This window comes from Triturus cristatus, chromosome 11 (genome assembly GCF_964204655.1).
Source record: "Triturus cristatus chromosome 11, aTriCri1.1, whole genome shotgun sequence".
Classification (NCBI taxonomy): Eukaryota; Metazoa; Chordata; class Amphibia; order Caudata; family Salamandridae; genus Triturus; species Triturus cristatus.
Window position 1 is genome coordinate 795,320,544 of NC_140594.1, and position 12,257 is coordinate 795,332,800.

General features: G+C 42.9%; 1 protein-coding gene across 1 annotated transcript in view; it reads left to right on the forward strand.

The window, feature by feature from the left end:
* Positions 1-4,971: 4,971 nt before the first annotated feature.
* The window catches only part of LOC146785455 (calcium-activated potassium channel subunit alpha-1-like), a 1,319,298-nt gene continuing 1,312,012 nt past the window's right edge, over positions 4,972-12,257 (forward strand). Inside the window, exon 1 of the mRNA XM_085633050.1 lies at positions 4,972-5,660. Within this exon, the coding sequence (XP_085489176.1) occupies positions 4,972-5,660 (689 nt within the window). The remainder of the gene's footprint in view (positions 5,661-12,257) is intronic.

Sequence of the window (12,257 nt, forward strand, 5' to 3'; positions counted from 1 at the left end):
ATGACATATTCACGGGGTGGTGTTACAGTGCACATGGGCTAGAGATTGTCATAGCATATGCACTAGCTAGTGGAATACAACACAGAGGTGTGTGGCACTCAGCAGGCAATGGTGGGTGTAACACAGCATTGGGCTCTGCCAGGAGCGCGCTGTGACTCTCAAGTGATGTTCGTCCACTTTCCAGAGAGTAAAATAAAAAGTATTACACATCTGGCAGTGGGTGTGTGTTTTATTAACCGTGAGGGGGGTTCTTGCATAGTTTTGGTCAAATTTTTGTCGAATCCCCTTTGAATGGCTTGGTGTGCATGTGTATTAAATGTGCCCGTCAATAGCTACCCATGTTTGTATAAATAAACGACAAGGGTGTCTACCGGGATTAGGCACGGTAGGGCATCAAACATGTCAGAGCTTCACTAGTGGTGCAAATACATTCCACGTGGATTCATTGTATGCATAGTCGCCTTTTAATGAATATCACGCAAATCGTCATGGTGATAGGTACGTACGGTTTGTCCAGCATGTCCTACGTGTGTCTATAAATATATATTTTTTTAAAATAATAAAAAACAGTGGCCGGCCCTGGGGATTGGGGTAAAAAAAATATAATTAGGAGACAGGCCCTGGGGGATGGGGTCATCAGGGCCAATAAATTAGAACAAGAAGGAGAACCACACAGCCCCCCTTCTTAAAAAATTAAAATAAATAAAAGACTGGCATCGTGCTGGAGGCCACGCCCCCTCCTTGCAGCACTCTACAAACGCGCCCCCTGGTGAGTTGTAAGTTGGGGAATTAATTCCTCTTCAATACTGAGGGTCCCTGAGGGCCAACTAGCCCAACAGGCATCTCCAGTTTGCGCCAGGGAGCTGCGCTGCAGACAGGTGTTCTGAGGCCAAGCCCCTTTTTACACCTCTCTGCAACACAGCTCTGTGGCGCTTACTGGAGGTACCTAGTGGTCTAGTTTGACCCTAGGGACCCTTAGGATTCAAGGGGACCTAATCTCTCAACTTAGAACAGCCACAGGGCGCGTTTACACAGTGGTGAAGGGAGGGGACGGGGCCTGAGGTGACGTGTGCAAACACGCACTTTGGCACGTTTTAAATTGGGGATATAATTTCTCTTCAATACTGAGGGCCCCTGGGGGCTAACTAGCCCACCAAGTGCTTCCAGTAAGCGCCACTGAGCTGCATTGCAGAGAGGTGGTCCAGGTCGTGCCACTTTTTACACCTCTCTGCAACGCAGCTCTGTGGCACTTACTGGAGGTACCCAGTGGGCTAGTTGGACCCTAGGGACCCTCAGGATTCAAATGAACTTAATCTCCCAACTAAAAACGGAAACAGGGCGTGTTTACACAGTGGTGAACGGAGGGGACGGGGCCTGAGTTAACGTGTGCAAAAGCGCCCTGTGGCCTGTTTTAAGAGGTTGTTTTAACCCCCCTGCCCTATTATATACTAGGGGTTACAGAGGACGTCATGCTAATCACAGGGGGACCCCAACGCATAATGTTCCCTAGTGTATGTAGGTGTTTTCACTGTATTCTAAGTGTCTTTTAACATAGCACTGGCTCTAGGACTGGTTAGTCAGACTCAGTTACCACCAGTATCCGTCTGAAAAAGTTGAGGGTACAGGATGATTTTGCAACAAGGCTTCTTTCTGCTCTTCTTTTTGTTCTTTCTGCACGTTATCCTTCTTCCTGCACTTTTCTTCATCTTTGAGGAATTCTGTTGCTTCTTTCTGCACTTCTTTTTTTTCTTTCTGTGCTTTTTTTCTTCTTTCTTCACATGTCCTATCTCTGTAGGCATAGTTAGAAATTAGCATTTAAAAAACCTTTGAAATTCACAGAAAAAACCATAGGTTTCAGGCACGTTATAGTTAGGAATTAGCATTTAAAAAACCTCAGAAATTCACTGATAAAACAATAGGTTTCAGGGGTGTTATAGTTAGCTGGACTTTTCACTTGTACAAAACCATTGAAATTCCCCCGTTATAGTTAGTTCAGCTAACTATAACTCGCGCGCCCGCAATGCAATGCTGATGACGTCACATATTACATCACTCATGACATGGTCAGTGACATCACTCATGACATCACTGATGACATCTCAAATGACATCACTGATGACATCACTGATGACATCATCCTTGTGATAGAGTGGCAGACCTCCTCTCACCCTAATATAACCTTTGATACACACATTCAAAAATAGAGACTAAAATTTTCAAAACAATGGACATACCAATACCAGTTACAACAACCTCTTCAGTAATTCTAAGATCCACATACACATCCACTCATTCACCAACAGTCCTATACAGTCACTCATACATGTACTCACTCATCATATGTACTCATACACCTATACATCCTGTTACACAATGCCACTCATCCATAGAGTTACTCACACACATAGTCACTCATGCTAATAAAGAATCAAACATACATTTACTTGCATATACAGTTATACACACACCACCACACTTACTTCTACGGAAACTTACACATACTTAGTCTTTTAAACAATCACTTATAGAAACACATACTTATTCATAAAGGAACTCTTTCAATGTCTCACTCTCACATATACTCACTTATATACACCAATAGTCACATATACTAGTTTAAAACATATGTAGTTACTCATAAAGACACTATTGAGACAGTCATTCACTCACTAACACACCCATACACACACTCATCCACCCATACAGTCCTGCACACATGCTGTCTTCAACACATACAAACAGTGAGTCACTCATTCAGGCGCCTGTGCACTACGTAATACCCCCCACCGAACCATGCAGACACTCAGACACTCGTACTGATACTCTAAAAAACAACTCATAACCTATATAGACACTCATGTAGCTACTCACCAACCCATGCAGCCACTTATACACAAAGTGAGAGACTGATACAGATATTTACATATTTAAACATTACTCACTAAGCCATGTATTCACTAACATACACTTAATCAGTCAGATATACAATCAATTTTTCAAAAACAAATCATCCATTTAGACACTTATATAGCCATTTATTCTTTCATCGACCGTTAGATAAACATATATAAAACATATGTAATTTTCAGAAAAACACACATTCACTGGATGATGTCATCAGTGATGTCATTTGAGATGTCATCAGTGATGTCATGAGTGAGGTCACTGACCATGTCATGAGTGATGTAATATGTGACGTCATCAGCAGTGCATTGCGGCGCGCGAGTTATAGTTAGCTGAACTAACTATAACGGGGGAATTTCATTGGTTTTGTACGAGTGAAATGTCCAGCTAACTATAACATGTGTGAAACCTATGTTTTTTTTTAGTGAATTTGCAAGGTTTTTTAAATGCTAATTCCTAACAATAACGTGTGTGAAACCTATGGTTTTTTCAGTGAAAATATATATATATATATATATATATTCCAAATGTCAAGGCGGGTTTACTGAGTTCAATCCCATTGTCAGGTGGCGCGTGGGTTGCCGGTAACCCAGACCGGCTTGCCAATATACATCCAAGGATAAGTAATCACGCACTCTCAGGGATCCAAATATTCAAACCATATGTTTTATTTTCAACCGCTACGCGTTTTGACACTCCTGGTGTCTTGATCACACGATAGAGCTGCTACAAACCAACGTGCCTTAGTACACAGAATATAATAGACACAAAAGTAGGACTCACGCTATACATCCTTTAACTATCGTAGTTAACATGGTGGCCATTTTGTAACATTAAAGTAAACATGTGATTTAAACGTTTCTTTATGCATATATTCTCTATACATATTATATTGATGATATATTATATCGGTTTTGCATCATTATATATAATCCTACTGGCAGTTGCCAGTAGGTAGTTATAGTTAGGACCTATTTTCCATAGGAAATCCGCAACATTCTATTTGGAATAACGTTGGCGCCGATTCACGAATCTTTGCGAAATTTTCCAAACTTTTGGCCAGCTCCGGTCCGCTCCTATCCTGAAAATTTCACGGTGATTCATCAAGCGGGGGCCGAGAAAAAAGGGGATCCCAAAACACGTTTTCCCCATGCATTTTCCCATAGGACCTGTTGACGCAGCTACAGCCCGAACTGCGGAACGGAATTACACCAAATTTGGCAAAGAGGAAGACCTCAGTTCAGACTCATGCCTTTTGCTTAAATGGTGTAAATCCGTTCAGTAGTTCCTCAGAAAATTAGAGTTAAAAAGATAGATATATCTGGGCGGAGCCTAACCACACATCTCATCGTGATGATCAATAAATGGCACCATAAAGGCACCCTGTCAACAGATGAAGTCAATTACCTATGCAATAAACATCCACGGATCCCGACCTTTTACCACCTCCCAAAGATACACAAAGACTACACTAATCCCCCGGGCAGACTAATAGTCTCCTCGTTAGGGGGCCTGACAGAGAACCTATCGAGATATGTAGACTATTTTTTGGCTCCATTAGTATCGCAACTAACATCATACACACGTGACACGAAAGATTTTTTAAGCCAAATTCAAGGAATCATTTGGGAGTCGGATTTTATGATGATAACTTTGGACATATCCAGTCTATATACAAGCATCAGACATACGGATGGAGTAACGGCGGTGGAGTATTTTCTGAAAGGACGATCACTCAAATTTTTGGATCATAATGAAATGATCATTGAGTTCATACTATTCTGTCTGAACAACAATATTTTCTTGTTTCAGGAACAGAGATACAGACAAATACAGGGGACGGCGATGGGCACCTGCTTCGCCCCCAGCTACGCGAATTTATTTGTGGGCTGGTGGGAGAAGCAGGTGGCCTGGGCAGAAACCAATGAAGGTAGTGTTGACAAGATAATCTGTTGGAGGAGGTACATTGACGACCTCTTCATCATATGGAGAGGGTCGAGGGAGTCAGCAGAGAAGTATGTCTCCTCACTGAATACTAATGAACTGAATCTTCGATTCACTGGGGAGATGAGTACTACGGAAGTGTCATTTTTAGACCTGCGAGTATTTGTGGAGGACAGTATGTTACATACTGCACTCTATAGAAAGAGAACAGCAGGCAACTCCATACTGCACAGAAAGAGCAGTCACCCAGCTAGTTTGATCCGAAGTATCCCCTATGGGGAATTGCTTCGAATCAAACGGAACAGCTCTAGGGAGGAGGACTACAAGATGGCAGCGTCAGAGAGTCTCCGACGTTTCAGAGCAAGGGGATACTCTAATGATATTCTAAGAAAGGCTAAAATTAAGGTAGCCCAAAAAGAAAGGTCTGAGCTCTTAGTTCAGGAAAGTACACGAACTAAAAATACAGATGTTGAGAACAAATTTCGCATGATCACCAGTTACTCGAATGCTGCATTTGATATCAGGCGCATTTTACAGAGTAATTGGAAGATTCTGAGATCGGACACGATCATTGGCAGAGATCTACCTATGAAACCAAGTATCAGTTTTAGTAGAGCTAGATCTCTGAAAGATGAGCTAGTAGAGAGCCATTTGGAAACCAGTAAATCTGACACAGGCTTACAGAGATTACATGGCTCGTTTCCCTGTGGCAAGTGCAGAGCATGTGCCACGAGCAAACGAGTCACAACATACAAAATTTCGAATGAATTGAGACAGCGAAAGATAAATAAATTCATGACATGTAGCACCCCGTATGTGGTTTACTGCTTGGAATGTCCGTGCAGTTTAAGATATATCGGGAGCACTATAAATCCTGTGAAGATGAGAATTCTAGAACTCCAAAGGGCGATAACTGGTAGAGACACCAACTATCCGGTTGCACGCCATTTTGCAAATAAGCATAATAGTAATAGATCTCTGTTGCAATTTTTCTGCCTCGATCATGTCCCGAAGAACATCAGGGGAGGTGACAGAGAGAGGAGTCTGAGGAGATTGGAATCTCGCTATATTATAGACCTACAAACAAAACATCCGGGAGGTCTTAATAGCGGGGAGGAACTTGCTGTTCATTTGTGATGTGAATAGACATTGGTTGCCCACACTCTGTACAACTGTGCGTGCGATGACTTAATCAAAATAGAACTGGTCATACTGTATGAGGAATGATAAGACCACTATAGAATGCCCATACAGGGCGACATGTTGACACCAGAAGACAAAGAATCCTAAGCGGCAATATATGCTATGCGATAGATTGATCACGGTGATTATATGTATTATAACATGTTTGAAGAGGAAGCTTTAATTTTTAACGCAAGCCCATTCAGGGCGTTAATTTGTCATTGATAGAATGTGATTGAATGATATAACTTTATTGCGCCATTACCAAAAGTTTGAGGTAGTTTCCTCCTATTAATTAATTATGTGTTGGATCTATCATAATTGAAGTGCATATGCTTGTAAACTGGTGTCTTAATCAATAGCGTGAGCCTATATATGGCGAAATTATGTCCTAATCAGTTCAATTGAAATTACGCGCTCAATCTGTTTATTAATTTGTGGTTAACTATGCTTTAATTATTGTATAATTTGACCAGAGTATTACATTACAAAGCAGGATATGTGATGAATAACATATTGCAAGATAGCGCTCGATTTCGAGCAGAAGTCCTTTGTTCTTTTCATGCATTTGTTTTGAATTTAAGTTGCCAAGACAACGGCGCTCGTCGACACTGACGAAGGCTGACGCCGAAACGCGTTTGTTGTTACTATCGAGTCTCGTTAATAAATCTTAAAGGTTTATACCTAACGCGAGTGCTGGCCCTAATTTACTGAGAAGTAAGGAGCTTGATATATAGCGGTTTGCCACCGCTGGACCGGGCACCCGCTCATGAGTGCGGCAGCGGGCAAGACCTACGGAGCAACGATATATATATATATATATATATATATATATATATATATTCCAAATGTCAAGGCGGGTTTACTGAGTTCAATCCCATTGTCAGGTGGCGCGTGGGGTGCCGGTAACCCAGACCGGCTTGCCAATATACATCCAAGGATAAGTAATCACGCACTCTCAGGGATCCAAATATTGTTATGTTATGTTATGTTAAAATATTTTTATAGCGCGCAGTAGTTACTCCGAAGAGTGTCCCAGCGCGAGCCCAAGAGGAGGAAAAGCCTAGGTAGGAGCAAAAACAGATGAGTTTATGGAAACAAATAAGTTTTAAGGAGGCGCTTAAAACCGCCAGGGTCCTGGGTATTGCGCAAGAAAAAAGGGAGAGAGTTCCAAGCAGCGGCAGCTTTGACAGCAAGAGAGCTGCCCCCAATCCTAGACCGGGAAAAGCGTGGAACCCTCGCAAGTAAAAGAGCTGATGACCGGAGGGTTCTGGCCGGCACATAAAAGGCGAACCGCCTCTGAAGATAGATGGGCCCCAAGTTATGAAGGGCTTTGTGGGCAATGACCAGAGCCTTGAACTTAACCCTCTCAATCAGGGGCAGCCAGTGCAAGGCCTGAAGATGAGAGCGGACACTGCACCTTCTAGTAATACCAAGAATGAGCCTAGCGGCCGCATTCTGGATCACTTTAAGTTTGTTCAAGGAATAGCCAGGCAGGCCAACATAGAGGGCATTGGCGTAGTCCAAGCGGGACTGAACCAAAGCCCGAACAACCGTTTCCTTCGCCGGTCTAGGGAGAAGTGGGAGAAAACTCCTGAGGACCCTAAGAAGGCCAAAACAGCCACCCGAGACCTTCTTCACCTGGGTCGCAAAAGACAGATTGTCCTCGAACCACACTCCAAGATTTTTTACGGAGCTCCCCTTAGAGGAGGGGGGGGAAGGTCAGGGGGCCAGATCCTATCTCTGAAATCCGCGGGAAAGTTGCCAAAGTGAAGAATCTCCGATTTGTCCTCATTGCATTTGAGTTGAGCCCTGGCCAGCCAACCAAATACCGAGGACAAGCACTTCTGAACAGGCAGCACGGAGTCATCCCCCTTATTCCATGTGAAAAGAAGCTGGGTGTCGTCGGCATAGGCTATCACCTTAGCCCCCAGCTTCTCAGCCAAAAAGACCAGAGGTGTAACATAAATGTTAAAAAGAAGGGGGCTAAGTGAAGAGCCCTGGGGGACGCCGGTAGAGACCTCCTGTAGAAGAGAGGCAGTGGGAGGCAGCCAAACCTGTTGGAAACGGCCCTCCAGAAAGGACCTCAGCCAGGCTAAAGCCAGGCCAGAGACACCAATCTCGGAGAGGCGGGAAAGCAATCTGGCATGAGGCACCGTATCAAATGCGGCGGATAGATCAAGCATCACCAGAGCTGCTCTGCCGCCCGCATCTAAACAGTCCCGAATAGCCTCTGAGATCTCCACCAGTGCCGACTCCGTGCTATAAGAAGCGCGAAAGCCAGACTGGGCTGGGTGCAAGGCCTCAGAGCTTTCCACAAACTCGGAAAGTTGCCTAGTCACTGCCTTCTCACATACCTTAGCAAGGCTAGGGAGAAGGGAGATAGGACGGTAGTTGCAAGGCAGAGAGGGGTCAAGGGTCGGTTTCTTCAATAAAGGAAGAATTTTGGCCTGCTTCCATTCCGGTGGAACCCAAGCGCCCTCAAGAGAGAGGTTGATAATTACATTAACCTCAGGATTAATGGTCTCTGCGACCGCTGCCAACAGCCTAGCTGGACAGCAATCAGTGGGGGAGCCGGACTTGAGGCCCTTAAGCAGTTTGAGAGTGCTGGCGGCATCAACCGGCGAGAAGACCCACAGGACATGCTTGGAGGCGCCTTGAAGAGGCACCGTCTGTCCGTCATCCAGCCATGGAGCCGCACAAGCCGTTAGGGACTGCTGTATCAACCGGATTTTATCCGCGAAGAAACCCGAAAGGGTGTTGCACCAATCCACAGAGACCGTGCCCGAACACTTGAGAGCGACAGGGGCAGTGAAGCTCTGGACTATATGGAAAATCTCCTTGGAGTTATTACCAAACCATATGTTTTATTTTCAACCGCTACGCGTTTTGACACTCCTGGTGTCTTGATCACACGATAGAGCTGCTACAAGCCAACGTGCCTTAGTACACAGAATATAATAGACACAAAAGTAGGACTCACGCTATACATCCCTTAACTATCGTAGTTAACATGGTGGCCATTTTGTAACATTAAAGTAAACATGTGATTTAAACGTTTCTTTATGCATATATTCTCTATACATATTATATTGATGATATATTATATCGGTTTTGCATCATTATATATAATCCTACTGGCAGTTGCCAGTAGGTAGTTATAGTTAGGACCTATTTTCCATAGGAAATCCGCAACATTCTATTTGGAATAACGTTGGCGCCGATTCACGAATCTTTGCGAAATTTTCTAAACTTTTGGCCAGCTCCGGTCCGCTCCTATCCTGAAAATTTCACGGTGATTCATCAAGCGGGGGCCGAGAAAAAAGGGGGTCCCAAAACACGTTTTCCCCATGCATTTTCCCATAGGACCTGTTGACGCAGCTACAGCCCGAACTGCTGAACGGAATTACACCAAATTTGGCAAAGAGGAAGACCTCAGTTCAGACTCATGCCTTTTGCTTAAATGGTGTAAATCCGTTCAGTAGTTCCTGAGAAAATTAGAGTTAAAAAGATAGATATATCTGGGCGGAGCCTAACCACACATCTCATCGTGAGATCTGATTGGCTGTCAGTACTTCATCCAAGAAGTGTTGGCAGCCATCTTGGAACCAATATACATGATAGCACCTCATTAAAAAGCATTGCAGTTAATAGAAGGTTTTAAGACTTTAGTTACATTATAAATCATTTGTTGATGGTACCATACTCATTTTAGGAATTGTGGTGTGCTCTAAGGTGATTTTACGTGAAAAAGCCTTCTGCTGTGATATCATGAATCATGTTTGAGAGAAAACTATTTTCACATGCTTTTCCCACAGGGGTTTGGAAGGTGATCTATAAGCTAAACGGAGAGCATATTTTCTGTAAATTCACATTATCTTTCTCAGTCATGTGATAATGAAGTCTGACATTCTCAGTAAAATATGTACATCCAACAAGGGCAGAGACTGTCAGTTGATTCCTTTGTGTTCTACTGCAGCTTCCCAGAGTGTTCTAAAGAACAACTAGAGCGCTAACAGTCCTACTTATGACAAACGCATTGCACACCTGAAGCCATCTTGATTGGAATAACGTGGTAACTCTTAAAACATTTAATTTAAAAAGGAACAAAATGAGGGGGTTCGTTTTGCCATAGAAAGTATGATTAGTGCTGCAGAAAGAAAAATTAGGGCACATTTTGAGTGACTTCTCAAATCCTCGACTATTTCATTAAAAAATTCTGACATGCAGACTGAAACATGCACTTTCAATGCCAGCAGCAGACTTCCCTGGTGGGCAGTAGCTTTTACAACAGTGATCTAATAAGCAACTAGAGGGCTAACATTCAGAATTTATGGCAAATGTGTGACACATCTGAATGCCTTCTTGATGGAATCAAAGTAAAAAACTGAAAGTATTTCCTACTGAGGAGACTGTAGTAAATGAGGAAATTAGGAAACTTCATAACAAATAAGTCTCCCAAAATGGCCACCAGAGACAAAAGAGCCCAAATGTAGCCCAAATATCACCCAGATGTAGCCCAAGTATCGCCCAATGACAGAATGTCCCAGAGTGTTCTAACGAACAACTAGAGCGCTAACGGTCTAACTTATGACAAAAGTATGGCACACCTGAAGCCATCTTGATTGGAATAAAGTGGTAACACTTAAAACATTTAATTTAAAAAGGAACACAATGAGGGGGTTCATTTTGCCATAGAAATTATGATTAGTGCTGAAGAAAGAAAAATTAGGGCACATTTTGAGTGCCTTCTCAAATTTTCTTTTATTTCATTACAAAATTCTGATATGCAGACTGAAACATGCACTTTTAATACTAGCAACAGACTTCCGTGGTGAGCGTTAGCTTTACTACAGTGATCTAATGAGCAACTACAGTGCTAACATTCAGAATTTATGGCAAATGTGTGACATATCTGAATACCTATTTGATGGAATCAAAGTAAAAAACTGAAAGCATTTCCTACTGAGCAGACTGCAGTAAATGAGGAAATTAGTTACCTTCATAACAAATAAATCTCCCAAGGTGGCCACCAGAGACAAAAGAACCCAAATGCAGCAAAAATATCACCCAGATGTAGCCCACATGTAGCCCAATGACAGAAGTGTGCAAAACACTTATTTTTTGTGTATTTGCAGTTTTATATAGTGCAGACTTGTCAGGTATTGGAGAGCTTTACATGAGCATTGGTTACATCACACAAGATGAAATTCATTTTGGTTGTAGACATGGGGAGATTAAGTGATTTGACCAGAATCACAGAATGTTGAGCTGAAGCAGAAACTCCAACCTGGTTCCCCTGTTGCAAAGTCTGCAGCTCTGGAAGTAACACCACATCCTCTCCCCTAGGTGCAACATTTAATCAATTGGTCAACTGGATACAAAAACATAAAGATTACAAATAATTTAAAAGCTCTTTGTCGCTATTTGAAAACTTAGAAAATATGTCCTCATTTTAGTTTTTTAGAGCACTAACCATAATTTTTATGCAAATAAGACCCTCTCATATATGTAATTTCTAAAGGAAATGCTCTAGGTATTACAGTTTTGATTACATCAAGATGACGTCAGGCGTTCCACACTTTTGTAATAAATATAGAATGTTAGCAATCTAGTTGTTCATTGGGATACTGTTGAGAGGCAGAGGCCAGGGGCACGAACTCTGAAAATTGAAGGCAGGTAGGAGAGTGCAGAGGCAACAATTTGACCACACTGGGCAGGCAGGAAGGGCAGTGGCAGCACAACAGACTATGGAGAGCAGTGGAAAGGGGGCCGGGGCAACAAACCAACAATACAGGACTGGCAAGAGAGGCTGTGGCAATATAATAGACCATTGTGGGCAGAAGGAAGAGGCAGTGGTAGTACAACCATACATTCCAACAGACCCGTTTCAGCCAGGAAACGTCCAATGTTTTTAAGCTCAAATGGGCTTTATTTGATCTGTCTCCTGTCTATAATCTCCTCTTTTTCAATGTAACTCAAAGGGAAAAATCAAAACTCCAGTTTTTTTTCAAAATCTCCCTCTTACCAAGTTCAAAATGTTCCCAAGTATGGTACATTGGATCATGGTAGGCAGGAGGAATTGGGGTAGGGACATGGACTCGGATAACAGAGGACAGGAGGGACATGGAGAGGTGTACCAAACTGACCCTACAGGGCAGGCATCAGGGTTTGCAGCAGCACAATACACCACACAGGGCATGCAGGACGGGAGTGCAGCACAACAA